Consider the following 16,001-nt stretch of genomic DNA (forward strand, 5'->3'; position numbering starts at 1 on the left):
GAAATGGAGGGTGTGACTCTGACAGCGCAACAGGAGGAGAGGGAAATGGAGGGCGTGACTCTGACAGTGCAACAGGAGGAGAGGGAAATGGAGGGCGTGACTCTGACAGTGCAACAGGAGGAGAGGGAAATGGAGGGTGTGACTCTGACAGTGCAACAGGAGGAGAGGGAAATGGAGGGCGTGACTCTGACAGTGCAACAGGAGGAGAGGGAAATGGAGGGCGTGACACTGACAGTGCAACAGGAGGAGTGGGAAATGGAGGGCGTGACACTGACAGTGCAACAGGAGGAGTGGGAAATGGAGGGCGTGACACTGACAGTGCAACAGGAGGAGAGGGAAATGGAGGGTGTGACTCTGACAGCGCAACAGGAGGAGAGGGAAATGGAGGGCGTGACTCTGACAGTGCAACAGGAGGAGTGGGAAATGGAGGGCGTGACACTGACAGTGCAACAGGAGGAGAGGGAAATGGAGGGCGTGACACTGACAGTGCAACAGGAGGAGAGGGAAATGGAGGGTGTGACTCTGACAGCGCAACAGGAGGAGAGGGAAATGGAGGGCGTGACTCTGACAGTGCAACAGGAGGAGAGGGAAATGGAGGGCGTGACTCTGACAGTGCAACAGGAGGAGAGGGAAATGGAGGGTGTGACTCTGACAGTGCAACAGGAGGAGGGGGAAATGGAGGGCGTGACTCTGACAGTGCAACAGGAGGAGAGGGAAATGGAGGGCGTGACACTGACAGTGCAACAGGAGGAGTGGGAAATGGAGGGCGTGACACTGACAGTGCAACAGGAGGAGTGGGAAATGGAGGGCGTGACACTGACAGTGCAACAGGAGGAGAGGGAAATGGAGGGCGTGACACTGACAGTGCAACAGGAGGAGAGGGAAATGGAGGGTGTGACTCTGACAGCGCAACAGGAGGAGAGGGAAATGGAACTGGGAAATGGAGGGCGTGACACTGACAGTGCAACAGGAGGAGAGGGAAATGGAGGGCGTGACACTGACAGTGCAACAGGAGGAGAGGGAAATGGAGGGTGTGACTCTGACAGCGCAACAGGAGGAGAGGGAAATGGAGGGCGTGACTCTGACAGTGCAACAGGAGGAGTGGGAAATGGAGGGCGTGACTCTGACAGTGCAACAGGAGGAGAGGGAAATGGAGGGCGTGACTCTGACAGTGCAACAGGAGGAGAGGGAAATGGAGGGCGTGACTCTGACAGTGCAACAGGAGGAGTGGGAAATGGAGGGCGTGACTCTGACAGTGCAACAGGAGGAGAGGGAAATGGAGGGTGTGACTCTGACAGCGCAACAGGAGGAGAGGGAAATGGAGGGCGTGACACTGACAGTGCAACAGGAGGAGAGGGAAATGGAGGGCGTGACACTGACAGTGCAACAGGAGGAGAGGGAAATGGAGGGCGTGACTCTGACAGTGCAACAGGAGGAGAGGGAAATGGAGGGCGTGACTCTGACAGTGCAACAGGAGGAGTGGGAAATGGAGGGCGTGACTCTGACAGTGCAACAGGAGGAGAGGGAAATGGAACTGGGAAATGGAGGGCGTGACTCTGACAGTGCACCAGGAGGAGTGGGAAATGGAGGGCGTGACACTGACAGTGCAACAGGAGGAGAGGGAAATGGAGGGCGTGACTCTGACAGTGCAACAGGAGGAGAGGGAAATGGAGGACGTGACTCTGACAGTGCAACAGGAGTGGGAAATGGAGGGCGTGACTCTGACAGTGCAACAGGAGGAGTGGGAAATGGAACTGGGAAATGGAGGGCGTGACACTGACAGTGCAACAGGAGGAGAGGGAAATGGAGGGCGTGACTCTGACAGTGCAACAGGAGGAGAGGGAAATGGAGGGCGTGACTCTGACAGCGCAACAGGAGGAGAGGGAAATGGAGGGCGTGACACTGACAGCGCAACAGGAGGAGAGGGAAATGGAGGGCGTGACACTGACAGCGCAACAGGAGGAGAGGGAAATGGAGGGCGTGACTCTGACAGTGCAACAGGAGGAGAGGGAAATGGAGGGCGTGACTCTGACAGCGTAACAGGAGGAGAGGGAAATGGAGGGCGTGACACTGACAGTGCAACAGGAGGAGTGGGAAATGGAGGGCGTGACTCTGACAGTGCAACAGGAGGAGTGGGAAATGGAGGGCGTGACTCTGACAGTGCAACAGGAGGAGAGGGAAATGGAGGGCGTGACACTGACAGTGCAACAGGAGGAGTGGGAAATGGAGGGCGTGACACTGACAGTGCAACAGGAGGAGAGGGAAATGGAGGGCGTGACACTGACAGTGCAACAGGAGGAGAGGGAAATGGAGGGTGTGACTCTGACAGCGCAACAGGAGGAGAGGGAAATGGAGGGCGTGACTCTGACAGTGCAACAGGAGGAGAGGGAAATGGAGGGCGTGACTCTGACAGTGCAACAGGAGGAGAGGGAAATGGAGGGTGTGACTCTGACAGTGCAACAGGAGGAGAGGGAAATGGAGGGCGTGACTCTGACAGTGCAACAGGAGGAGAGGGAAATGGAGGGCGTGACACTGACAGTGCAACAGGAGGAGTGGGAAATGGAGGGCGTGACTCTGACAGTGCAACAGGAGGAGTGGGAAATGGAGGGCGTGACACTGACAGTGCAACAGGAGGAGAGGGAAATGGAGGGCGTGACACTGACAGTGCAACAGGAGGAGAGGGAAATGGAGGGTGTGACTCTGACAGCGCAACAGGAGGAGAGGGAAATGGAACTGGGAAATGGAGGGCGTGACTCTGACAGTGCAACAGGAGGAGAGGGAAATGGAGGGCGTGACACTGACAGTGCAACAGGAGGAGAGGGAAATGGAGGGCGTGACTCTGACAGTGCAACAGGAGGAGAGGGAAATGGAGGGCGTGACTCTGACAGTGCAACAGGAGGAGTGGGAAATGGAGGGCGTGACACTGACAGTGCAACAGGAGGAGAGGGAAATGGAGGGCGTGACTCTGACAGTGCAACAGGAGGAGTGGGAAATGGAGGGCGTGACTCTGACAGTGCAACAGGAGGAGTGGGAAATGGAGGGTGTGACTCTGACAGTGCAACAGGAGGAGAGGGAAATGGAGGGCGTGACTCTGACAGCGCAACAGGAGGAGAGGGAAATGGAGGGCGTGACACTGACAGTGCAACAGGAGGAGAGGGAAATGGAGGGCGTGACTCTGACAGTGCAACAGGAGGAGAGGGAAATGGAGGGCGTGACACTGACAGCGCAACAGGAGGAGAGGGAAATGGAGGGCGTGACACTGACAGCGCAACAGGAGGAGAGGGAAATGGAGGGCGTGACTCTGACAGTGCAACAGGAGGAGAGGGAAATGGAGGGCGTGACACTGACAGCGCAACAGGAGGAGAGGGAAATGGAGGGCGTGACACTGACAGCGCAACAGGAGGAGAGGGAAATGGAGGGTGTGATTCTGATAGTGCAACAGGAGGAGAGGGAAAAAGAAACAGATGAGAATGTTTCGGAATGGCCCACAGGTGTTGGTGCAAATCAATAAGACGCTTGTTTAACATGCTGTTTAGTAAATAAGTTAAGCAGTGCAGCTACATTCTGTCTTTGGGGAAGGCTCAGTGCTGTTCATACTTATAATTACTTTAACACTGAACTTTGATGAGACACAAACCTGAGAGAGGGAGAGAAAGAGAGCAGTGTGCCTCTGCTGAATAACTGTGGGTGAATGATGGTGTGTTTACCATGAGGACAGAGATATAGTCTTCACCAAACATGACATGAAGAACAATTTGGCATTAACCTGTATTGGCTTCTGTGCCATCAACTGTCTCCAGTGGGAAGCATAAAATCGTCAAATCTTATTCATGACACAATCAAGGCAGTTACAAAAAAACTTCATTCTTATGGAGGCAAGGTTTAGATTTAAAAGAAATTAAACTTGATGAATTTGCCATAATCATTTTCTGACCGAATAGGAGTCTGTAGCTTCCTGGAGAAAATATTCCAGACTCCACTCGGACTTCTTCAATTGGTGAATTTTCATCTTCACATTTGGGAGATTAATGAGTGGCTGGATTTCAGCCTGTAAAGAAACTTCCTGATCGATTCCCATTTCCATTCAAATCAACAGAAATGAAAATCTATGACAGGTGGGTAATCTATGCCACCATCTGATCAAAGGCAACAAAAATAGCCCAAAATGCCTTTTAGATTCACCTCTTGAAATATATCCACCTAGATTCTTAACAGCTTTGTGAAGTTATCCTCTGTGCTTTGTCCTGTGCTATGGATTTTCTTGGGATGAAGCAAGGGATGAAGACTCCAAATGGATCAGAAGAGGAAGGAACGTTGACTATTACATAGGCTCACTATCTGTACATATTCTATAGCCAAACATATTAAATGATAAGATGATTCAGTTGAGGAAATCATATATTATCATAAACAGCACAAAACATGTGTGGTTAAGACATTAAATTGCTGCCTTAATTCACTGCGCGATAGTGGGTATGATGCACATTAATACATTTGATTTTATCTGTCAATTGCTTCTTTTTGAAGTGCTCTGATGTGATTTTTCTGCATTAGTTGTTGGGTCTGATTATATTGTGTTATAATGTAGAATCTGCTGTAGCAGGTCATTTCGCGCAGTGAATTTCAGCCAGTACATACGGGTATGTATTATACATGTGAATCCAGCCATTTCATCAAACAGCTACCAAGTGGCACATAGGTTTGTGCATGCAGGGTTGATCCACACATGCAGCATGCAGCCAGTAGTGATTATATTGCATTGTACCATACCACGCCTTATCATAGAAGTAATGGACAACATCCTCAACTCCTTGCATCAGCCAATGAAAAGGGAGAGACAGAAAAAGACAAGGACATGGGAGGTGACATCACAAATGATGAATTGTATTAATCATAGAGCATTGGATAACATTGCAATTACCAAAAAATCCTAACTGACCTTTTAACCTAGAGAATTTCCATTTCAAAAGCAAAACTTTCACAAAGGGTTTGTATTTATCACCTGATAACACAGTGTTGTATGGTGCCCCGATGTAGTGTACTGCTCAATATGTAGAGCTCATTGTGTGATGCTGTATGGTATTCCAAGCTCCCCTATTACTGTACGGAGGTCACCTGTCTAACGCACTATGAACATTTATACCACCACTTACTTTGTAGTTTTTTGCTCTGTAAAATATTCTCCTCAGTACAGAGATCCCTTGTGTAAGGGTCACTGTGTTGGAGTGAAACACCCTGGACAATGTATTATTGCACAGGCCTCATGCCATTGTGTTCAATTCAGTCAATAACTGTTTCAAAATGCACTAACCTCCCACATTGTCCAGAAGGTGGATCACGGGAGCATTACTTTAACTTGTAACACACAATAATTACTGTTAACATTCATAAAAGCAAAGCACATCGTAGTCCTCTACCCCCACCCTCAGTGTGGACAGACCCAGCTACCTCCACCCTCAGTGTGGACAGACCCAGCTACCTCCACCCTCAGTGTGAATAGACCCAGCTACCTCCACCCTCAGTGTGGACAGACCCAGCTACCTCCACCCTCAGTGTGGACAGACCCAGCTACCTCCACCCTCAGTGTGGACAGACCCAGCTACCTCCACCCTCAGTGTGGACAGACCCAGCCACCCCCACCCTCAGTGTGGATAGACCCAGCTACCTCCACCCTCAGTGTGGATAGACCCAGCTACCTCCACCCTCAGTGTGGACAGACCCAGCTACCTCCACCCTCAGTGTGGACAGACCCAGCCACCCCCACCCTCAGTGTGGATAGACCCAGCTACCTCCACCCTCAGTGTGGACAGACCCAGCTACCTCCACCCTCAGTGTGGACAGACCCAGCCACCCCCACCCTCAGTGTGGATAGACCCAGCTACCTCCACCCTCAGTGTGGACAGACCCAGCTACCTCCACCCTCAGTGTGAATAGACCCAGCTACCTCCACCCTCAGTGTGGACAGACCCAGCCACCCCCACCCTCAGTGTGGACAGACCCAGCTACCTCCACCCTCAGTGTGAATAGACCCAGCTACCTCCACCCTCAGTGTGGATAGACCCAGCTACCTCCACCCTCAGTGTGGACAGACCCAGCTACCTCCACCCTCAGTGTGGACAGACCCAGCCACCCCCACCCTCAGTGTGGATAGACCCAGCTACCTCCACCCTCAGTGTGGACAGACCCAGCTACCTCCACCCTCAGTGTGGACAGACCCAGCTACCTCCACCCTCAGTGTGAATAGACCCAGCTACCTCCACCCTCAGTGTGGACAGACCCAGCCACCCCCACCCTCAGTGTGGACAGACCCAGCTACCTCCACCCTCAGTGTGAATAGACCCAGCTACCTCCACCCTCAGTGTGGATAGACCCAGCTACCTCCACCCTCAGTGTGGACAGACCCAGCTACCTCCACCCTCAGTGTGGACAGACCCAGCCACCCCCACCCTCAGTGTGGATAGACCCAGCTACCTCCACCCTCAGTGTGGACAGACCCAGCTACCTCCACCGTCAGTGTGGACAGACCCAGCCACCCCACCCTCAGTGTGGACAGACCCAGCTACCCCCACCCTCAGTGTGGATAGACCCAGCTACCTCCACCCTCAGTGTGGACAGACCCAGCTACCTCCACCCTCAGTGTGGACAGACCCAGCTACCCGCACCCTCAGTGTGGATAGACCCAGCTACCTCCACCCTCAGTGTGGACAGACCCAGCTACCTCCACCGTCAGTGTGGACAGACCCAGCCACCCCCACCCTCAGTGTGGACAGACCCAGCTACCCCCACCCTCAGTGTGAATAGACCCAGCTACCCCCACCCTCTGTGAATAGACCCAGCTACCTCCACCCTCAGTGTGGACAGACCCAGCTACCTCCACCCTCAGTGTGGATAGACCCAGCTACCTCCACCCTCAGTGTGGACAGACCCAGCTACCTCCACCCTCAGTGTGGACAGACCCAGCTACCTCCACCCTCAGTGTGGACAGACCCAGCTACCTCCACCCTCAGTGTGGATAGACCCAGCTACCTCCACCCTCAGTGTGGACAGACCCAGCTACCTCCACCCTCAGTGTGGACAGACCCAGCTACCTCCACCCTCAGTGTGGACAGACCCAGCTACATCCACCCTCAGTGTGAATAGACCCAGGTATCTCCAGATCTTCACTGTGAATAGATCCTGCTGCCTCCAGATCTACAATGTGGAATGACCCAGGATTTCATGGTCTCACTCACCTTGACCACTTCGGAAGTGAAGTTACTTCAGATGTTTTTCCTTAAGACTTGACTAGGGGGAAGGATTAACTGAGACATTTTATTTGTGTTTTCGGAGTATTGCTGTGGAGATCACCGGCATTGGAATGTTGCTTTATAACTTCACAATCATTGGCCAATGGATAAGTCACATTACGAAACATGACAACCAATGTCATTGGAGGAGAAAGCTAGCATTGGACACTCCTCTTAAGCATGTTCCTCATTCCTCAAAACATTTTACATTAATATCCAATTGACTCCACTTAAATGAATACCAGAAATTTATTAAATGTACTATTTACACCCCTTTTCCAAGTTATTCATTAATCACAGCCAAAAGCTGGTTCCGAGCTTGCACCACAACCTCTCCTCTAAATTGTGTTGAACTAGTTTCTGAATGATTCAGAGTGGAAATTCTCTCCCTTCAGTCTCGGTTCCTCACATGGCGCCATTATCTGGTAAATAAACCCTGCAAACCATTCACTATTGGTACTCTTTTAATCAATCCACCCAGATTTTAAGTCACTGTGAAATTGGTTGAATGACAACATCACCTATGACTACTCTTGCAACAATCAAAAGTTAGATTTGTTTTAGTCATGGGATGTGGGCGTCGCTCGCTGGGCCAGCATTTATTGTCCATTTCTAATTGCCCTTGAACTCAGTGGCTTGCTCGGCCATATCAGGGCACAGTCAACTACATTGCTGTGGGTCTGGAGTCACGTGGAGGCCAGACCGGGTAAGGATGGCAGATTTCCTTCCCTAAAGGACATTAGCCAGAGGGAGGCAGGAGGAGGAGGGTGAGGACGAGATGAGGGTGAGGGTTGGAGGCGGAAGGAGGGAGGGTCTCCATGGGCGGGTGAAAAGAGGACGGAGAGAGAGAGAGAGAGAGACCGAGAGTAAAGGATAAATAAAAAAAAAGGGGCTCCGCTCACCCGCCGCAGCGCCTGCGCTCCCCCCTCGACGGGAAGGCCCTCCCTTTTGGGTGACGTTAGGGCGTCGGCACGACGCGGTGACGCAGGTGCTCTCCGTCCGACCTGTGAGGTCACTGCGTCGACCGGGGACGTCGGCTCGCTCCCTTTGTGACGTCAGGGCGTCGCTCGCGATTAGGCAACGTCACGGCGTCCCCCCTCTCTCTGGTCCCCTTGTGACGTCAGGGCGTCGCTCTGGACCCGTGTGAGGTCACGACGTCGCCTCTCCCGTCCCTTTGTGACGTCAGGGCGCCCGCTCCGCCGGCTGCCCCGCCACCTGCTGGCCCGGAAGTCGCTCCAGCAGGTCTCAGCCTCCAGACCTGACTCACACTCAGGGATATTCAGCACTCCCACCCCCCCACACACTCAGGGATATTCATCACTCCCACCCCCCACACACTCAGGGATATTCATCACTCCCCCCCACACACAGTCACACTCAGGGATATTCATCACCCCCCCCCCCCCCCACACACACACACAGTCACACTCAGGGATATTCATCACTTCCCCCCCTCACACACAGTCACACTCAGGGATATTCATCACTTCCCCCCCCACACACAGGGATATTCATCACTTCCCCCCCTCCCCACACACACACAGGGATATTCATCACTCCCACCCACACAGTCACACTCAGGGATATTCATCACTCCCACCCCCACACACAGTCACACAAAGGAATATTCATCACACACACACGTAGTCACACTCAAGGATATTCATCACTCCCCCCCCCCCACACACACAGTCACACAGGGATATTCATCACTCCCACACACACACAGTTACACTCAGGGATATTCATCACACCCACCCCCCCCCCCACACATACACACAGTCACACTCAGGGATATTCATCACTCCCACCCACACAGTCACACTCAGGGATATTCATCACACCCACACACATACAGTCACACTCAGGGATATTCATCACTCCCACCCCATACACACAGTCACACAAAGGAATATTCATCACTCCCACACACACACGTAGTCACACTCAGGGATATTCATCACTCCCCCCCCCACACACATGCAGTCACACTCAGGGATATTCATCACTCCCACCCCACACAGTCACACTCAGGGATATTCATCACTCCCACCCCCCACACACACACAGTCACACTCAGGGATATTCCTAACTCCCACACACACACAGTCACACTCAGGGATATTCATCACTCCCCCCCCCCCCACACACAGTCACACTCCGGGATATTCATCACTCACACACACAGTCACACTCAGGGATATTCATCACTGCCACCCACACACACATTACACTCAGGGATATACATCACTCCCATCCCCCCCACACACAGTCACACTCAGGGATATTCATCACTGCTACCCACACACACATTACACTCAGGGATATTCATCACTCCCACTCCCCACACACACGCAGTCACACTCAGGGATATTCATCACTCCCATCCCCCACACACATGCAGTCACACTCAGGGATATTCATCGCTCCCACCCCACACAGTCACACTCAGGGATATTCATCACTCCCACCCCCCACACACACACACAGTCACACTCAGGGATATTCCTAACTCCCACACACACACAGTCACACTCAGGGATATTCATCACTCCCCCCCCCCCCCCCACACAGTCACACTCCGGGATATTCATCACTCACACACACAGTCACACTCAGGGATATTCATCACTGCCACCCACACACACATTACTCAGGGATATTCATCACTCCCACTCCCCACACACACGCAGTCACACTCAGGGATATTCATCGCTCCCACCCCACACACACACAGTCACACTCAGGGATATTCATCACTCCCATCCCCCACACACACAGTCACACTCAGGGATATTCATCACTGCCACCCACACACACATTACACTCAGGGATATTCATCACTCCCACTCCCCACACACACGCAGTCACACTCAGGGATATTCATCGCTCCCACCCCACACACACACAGTCACACTCAGGGATATTCATCACTCCCATCCCCCACACACACAGTCACACTCAGGGATATTCATCACTCCCACACACACACACAGTCACACTCAGGGATATTCATCACTCCCCCCCCCCCCACACACAGTCACACTCCGGGATATTCATCACTCACACACACAGTCGCACTCAGGGATATTCATCACTCCCACCCACACACACATTACACTCAGGGATATTCATCACTCCCACCCCCCACACACACACCGTCACACTCAGGCATATTCATCACCCCCCCCCCACACACACAGTCACACTCAGGGATATTCATCACTCCCACCCCCCCACACACACAGTCACACTCAGGGATATTCATCACTCCCACCCCCCACACACACACAGTCACACTCAGGGATATTTATCACACACACACCAGTGAGGTTTTATAAAGGCGAGGCACCGGGTTTTGGAGGGAAGCGCGGGGGGGACCCTCGATCCCCGCACTCGGTGTTCCGCACACTTCCCGTGCGGCACCGAGTGTAAGTTAAGATAGCAGTTAAGGGTTTTAGTGTGGCCCCGTTATTTAAGGGGTAATTGCAAGTTATTTTCTTGTGTGATGGTGAAGATATTCTGATGTTGTAGTAAGTGTAAGGCACCTTCCTGTTGGAGATGGAACACAATGTTGAGAAATGTGAGGTTATCCATTTTGGTAGGAATAACAGCAAAAGGGATTATTATCTAAATGGTAAAATATTAAAACATGCTGCTGTGCAGAGAGACCTGGGTGTGCTAGTGCACGAGTCGGAAGAAACATTGGTTTGCAGGTGCAGCAGGTGATTAAGACGGCAAATGGAGTTTCAGTCCTTCATTGCTAGAGGGATGGGGTTTAAGACTAGGGAGGTTATGCTGCAACTGTGTAAAGTGTTAGTGAGGCCACACCTGGAGTATTGTGTTCAGTTTTGGTCTCCTTACCTGAGAAAGGACGTACTGGCGCTGGAGGGTGTGCAGAGGAGATTCACTCAGTTAATCCCAGAGCTGAGGGGGTTGGGAAGGGCAGCACAGTGGATAGCACAATTGCTTCACAGCTCCAGGGCCCCGGGCTCGATTCCCGGCTTGGGTCGCTGTCTGTGCGGAGGCTGCACGTTCTCCCCGTGTGTGCGTGGGTTTCCTCCGGGTGCTCCGGGTTCCTCCCACAGTCCAAAGATGTGCGGGTGAGGTGGATTGGCCGCGATAAATTGTCCTTAGTGTCCAAAATTGCCCTTAGTGTTGGGTGGGGTTATGGGGATTGGGTGGAGGTGTGGGCTTGGGTAGGGTGCTCTTTCCAAGAGCCGGTGCAAATTCTGGTCGCCACACTACCAGAAGGATGTGGAGGCTTTAGAGAGGGTGCAGAAGAGATTTACCAGGATGTTGCCTGGTATGGAGGGCATTAGCTATGAGGAGCAATTGAACAGACTCAGTTTGTTCTCACTGGAACGACAGAGGTTGAGGGGCGACCTGATAGAGGTATACAAAATTATGAGGGGCATAGACAGAGTGGATAGTCAGAGGCTTTTCCCCGGGGTAGAGAGGTCAATTACTAGGGGGCGTAGGTTTAAGGTGAGAGGGGCAAGGTTTGGAGTAGATGTACGAGGCAATTTTTTTACACAAAGAGGGTAGTGGGTGCCTGGAACTCGCTGCCGGAGGAGGGGGTGGAAGCAGGGACGATAGTGACGTTTAAGGGGCATCTTGACAAATACATGAATAGGATGGGAATAGAAGGATACGGACCCAGGAAGTGTAGAAGATTGTAGTTTAGTCGGGCAGCACGGTCGGCACGGGCTTGGAGGGCCGAAGGGCCTGTTCCTGTGCTGTACTTTTCTTTGTTCTTTGTTCTTTGTTTAGTGAACCAGATGGGTTTTAATGACCATCGACAATGGTCTCATGATTAGACTTTTTCTTCCCAGATTTTTCCTGTATTCAAATTTCACCATCTGCCAAGGTGGGATTGGAACCTGAGGATCACTAGTGACAATACCATTACGCTATCGCCTTCACGGTGATGGCAATCTGAAATCATTGGCAATTTGGGAAGCATTCCATTCAGACTTCCACTCATACAGAATCTCATCATATCCCTCAGGAATGCCTCAAAGCACTTCACTTTGAAGTGTAGTAAATATGGTCGTCCCTTTATTCTGAGCAGGATTCCGAACCAAGAGCTATCAGGCAGTAGAAAGTGGAATTAATATTTTACAGCTCGTTTCTGATTAGTGATACCCTCATCAGTGTAATTTTGAGACAAACAAGACAATGCATGAAGAGGATTTATACTTGTTGGAAGTACAGATTTAAGAGCAACTATATTCTAGCTTCTGCCATTCTTCAAAGGACTCGAATTGACAGTGAATGGTCCAGTCAGCTGACTGGTATAAAAAAAGAGGAATGGATCACAAAGATACCCAGCACCTGACAAAACGGGGACTGAGACTTAACAGCTGCTGACTGTTGGGAAAACGACAGAGAAGACAAAAACAGTTAACCTTGGAGCGGCACAGTGGTTAGCACTGCTGCCTCACGCTGCCGAGGAACCGGGTTCGATCCTGGCTCCGGGTCACTGTCCGTGTGGAGTTTGCACATTCTCCCTGTGTCCACGTGGGTCTCACCCCCACAGCCCAAAGATGAGTAGGTTAGGTGGATTGGCCACGCTAAATTGCCCCTTAGTTGGAAAAATTGAATTGGGTATTTTAAATTTTAAAAAAAGAATAGTTAATCTTGACTGAAACAAGATGGGGACAGTACACAGTTCGGGTCTCCATATAACAAGTAGTTTAGAGAAGGTGCAAAAAAGATTCATAAGGATGGCAGCAGAACTGAGACAATGACCGGAATTCTCCCATTTTGGGATTAAGTTCTGTGATGGGGCGGGCATGTTGGGGGTTTCCCGCTGCGGAGGCTGGTGGGAAAACAGCCAAATCGTCCGGCGCAAACCCAATTCATTATGCGCTGAAATAAAAGCAAAATACTGTGAATGCTGGAAGTCCGAAATAAATACAGAAAATGCTGGAAAAACTCAGTTCTGGCAGCGTCCGTGGATAGAGAAAGAAAGAGTCATACGGACTTGAAAGGCTAACTTCTCTTTCTCTCTCCACAGATGCTGCCAGCCCTGCTGAGTTTTTCCAGCACTTTCTGTTGTTGTCTCATTAATGATGCATCTGGGTGTTTTGCGCCATATTCTGTGGCGGAGCAGACCTGATGGTGTGTCGCCCTCTATTGTGTCCGGCTGCCATGTTGAAAAGGCCACCCAACATCACTGCCCACTGTTGAAGAAGGAGGACCTTCTAAAAATGAAGATATATCTGCAGGAACATTGAGGCTGGAAGATGGACCCCTTCCAGGACACCTAACCTGGGAGGTCCACCTGCAGATTCACCCCTGACCTACTACTGTGGTGTTCTAGCTTCAGTGTTGCTGAGGGCCTCCATCCTGAATTCTGGAGGTAGCCCTAGCCATTGTTCAGGTGCGTCCTGACATCTGCACGCTACTTTGTCCCAAATATGGTTCACGTCGGTGTGTTTTCCTTAATGTGGGCATTCCCCCCCCCCACCCCCCCGCCCACCCATTGAACGCGTTAGTGGGGGCTCGGGAGAACTCTGCCCAATATTCTTCTCAGGAAAGGATGAACTGGTTGGAGCCTCTCTTTCACAAAAGGAGTTGTTTCAAATTGAGGGGGAGTCTAGAACTAGGGGCCATAAATGTATTTTCTAGTTTTGACCAAAGGTCACCAGGTTGAAACGTATCGATCAAACTCAAATACTGAGAAATATCAATAGGAAGTGACAAAATAAAAATAAATCATGCTTTTTAATAGATTGATTTTATTATAAGCACGGATGACGAGCCTCAGGAAACGGAGGAAAAGGCTAAACTTGCAGGGGTAAGAGAGAAGAACACTCGCCTCCTCCTAAAAGTCAGAAGGTTTTCCATTTTATTTTATTTCAGATGCAAGAACAATTAACTGTTTATTGGCAATAAGTAGAGAACAAATTGCACCCAATTTACAGGCCATCAGTATAATTAGTCTGTGCCATGTTGCTGCGCCACACGAATCCCCTCTCGCCCTATCAGTACATCTTTTTGTTCCCCTCTGCCTCCTGTGTTTGTGCTTCACCTTGAAGGTATCGATGTATATTCACCTCAACCACTTCCTGTGGCAGCCGGTTCCACAGCCTCACCACTCAGGGAAGTTTCTTCTCAATTCCCGATTGGATTTATTTCTTAGGGCCTCCCGCTAACTTGGACAGACACGATTGCAGCAGTTCTGTAACAGAATGCTATTACTCTAAGCACACAGTGCATCTCTCCTGCTCTGCCACTTTCCTACCACCTTTCACTGTTCCATAATAAATGAGATTGTTAGTCATGGAGCACAATATAGTAGTAAAGCTTGTGGCAATTAAACATTAGATTTTATCTGTGGAAAATATGTTGCCACATTAAAATAATCCTGACATTGCATTGCATTCCTAATGAAAACTTACAACCATCTTCAATCTAAACATATTGGGTATGTGGAAAGAGAGACGAGGAAGAAAACATCAGGTTTGAAAAGGAACCTGAGTGGAGGAGGTAACACGCCTTTTGCTGCAAAGCAGATTTTGCGATATTGGGCTTTTTCCTCTTACCCATATCATTTTCATTTCACAGATCAACACAAGCAGCATCAGGATAATTATACCCAGGAATGCAGGGCTTCCCAAAAATCAGCTCCTCAGTTACCATGCAAGTCAAAGCGACAATGGAAATGGTAGGAAAAGTAAAATAACAAAATCTACGGGATGGAGACCGTCGTCACTGAAGAAGCTCTCAGCTCCTTTCTAGCCTTTCGTGTCAGAGAGGAGCTGGAAGGTAAGTCCACCATAATCGAACTCAACAAGGCCATTGGCGATGTTGCCAACTGTAAAATAAAATCCCAGGAAACAATGGCATTCCACATGAAATCATCAAAAAGTGGAAAACTGACAAAACTGCAGCAACTCCATTAACCTGTCTCTCTGCTGGAAGGAAAGATTTGTCCCTCAAGACACATTACTGCAAAATAGTCATCTTGTATGAAAGCAAAGGGTGATTGACTGCGGCGATTACCGAGGCTGCTCCTGGTTCTGTACTGTGGGGAAGGTCTTTGCTGGCATTGTCCTGACCAGATTGCATACCCCGAGTGTCTCAGTGCGGACTCGGACCTGGCTGATCGACAGTTGACATGACTTTCTCACTCCAGCAGTTACAGGGGAAGAATTGCATTGCAGACTCTCTACATTGTCTTCATGGACCTCACCAAGGCTGCTGACCTCGTCAGCAGAGACGGACTCTTTAAACTACTGACTGGAAACGCTATAGTTCGAGTACTTTAGATGGGTCCATTTTTGTCCAATGTGTGCAGGAGGGTTTCCTGACACAGTATGTAGATAGGCCAACGAGAGGCGAGGCCATATTGGAATTGGTACTGGGTAATGAACCAGGAGAGGTGTTAGATTTGGAGGTAGGTGAGCACTTTGGTGATAGTGACTACAATTCGATTACGTTTACTTTAGTGATGGAAAGGGATAGGTATATACCGCAGGGCAAGAGTTATATCTGGGGGAAAGGCAATTATGATGCGATGAGGCAAGACTTAGGATGCATCGAATGGAGAAGAAAACTGCAGGGGATGGGCACAATGGAAATGTGGAGCTTGTTCAAGGAACAGCGACTGCATGTCCTTGATAAGTATGTACCTGTCAGGCAGGGAGGAAGTGGTCGAGCAAGGGAACTGTGGTTTACTAAAGCAGTCGAAACACTTCTCAAGAG

General features: G+C 50.5%; 1 protein-coding gene across 6 annotated transcripts in view; it reads right to left on the minus strand.

The window, feature by feature from the left end:
• Positions 1–16,001, minus strand: part of ccser2a (coiled-coil serine-rich protein 2a) — an 883,756-nt gene that overhangs the window by 24,923 nt on the left and 842,832 nt on the right. The window contains exon 12 of one of the 6 annotated variants that reach the window (XM_072491380.1): positions 4,771–4,810. The exons of the other annotated variants lie outside the window; for them this stretch is intronic. Within the exon in view, the coding sequence (XP_072347481.1) occupies positions 4,771–4,810 (40 nt within the window). The remainder of the gene's footprint in view (positions 1–4,770; positions 4,811–16,001) is intronic. 6 annotated transcript variants of the gene reach the window in all.

The sequence above is a fragment of the Scyliorhinus torazame genome, chromosome 28, assembly GCF_047496885.1.
Source record: "Scyliorhinus torazame isolate Kashiwa2021f chromosome 28, sScyTor2.1, whole genome shotgun sequence".
NCBI classification, from domain to species: Eukaryota; Metazoa; Chordata; class Chondrichthyes; order Carcharhiniformes; family Scyliorhinidae; genus Scyliorhinus; species Scyliorhinus torazame.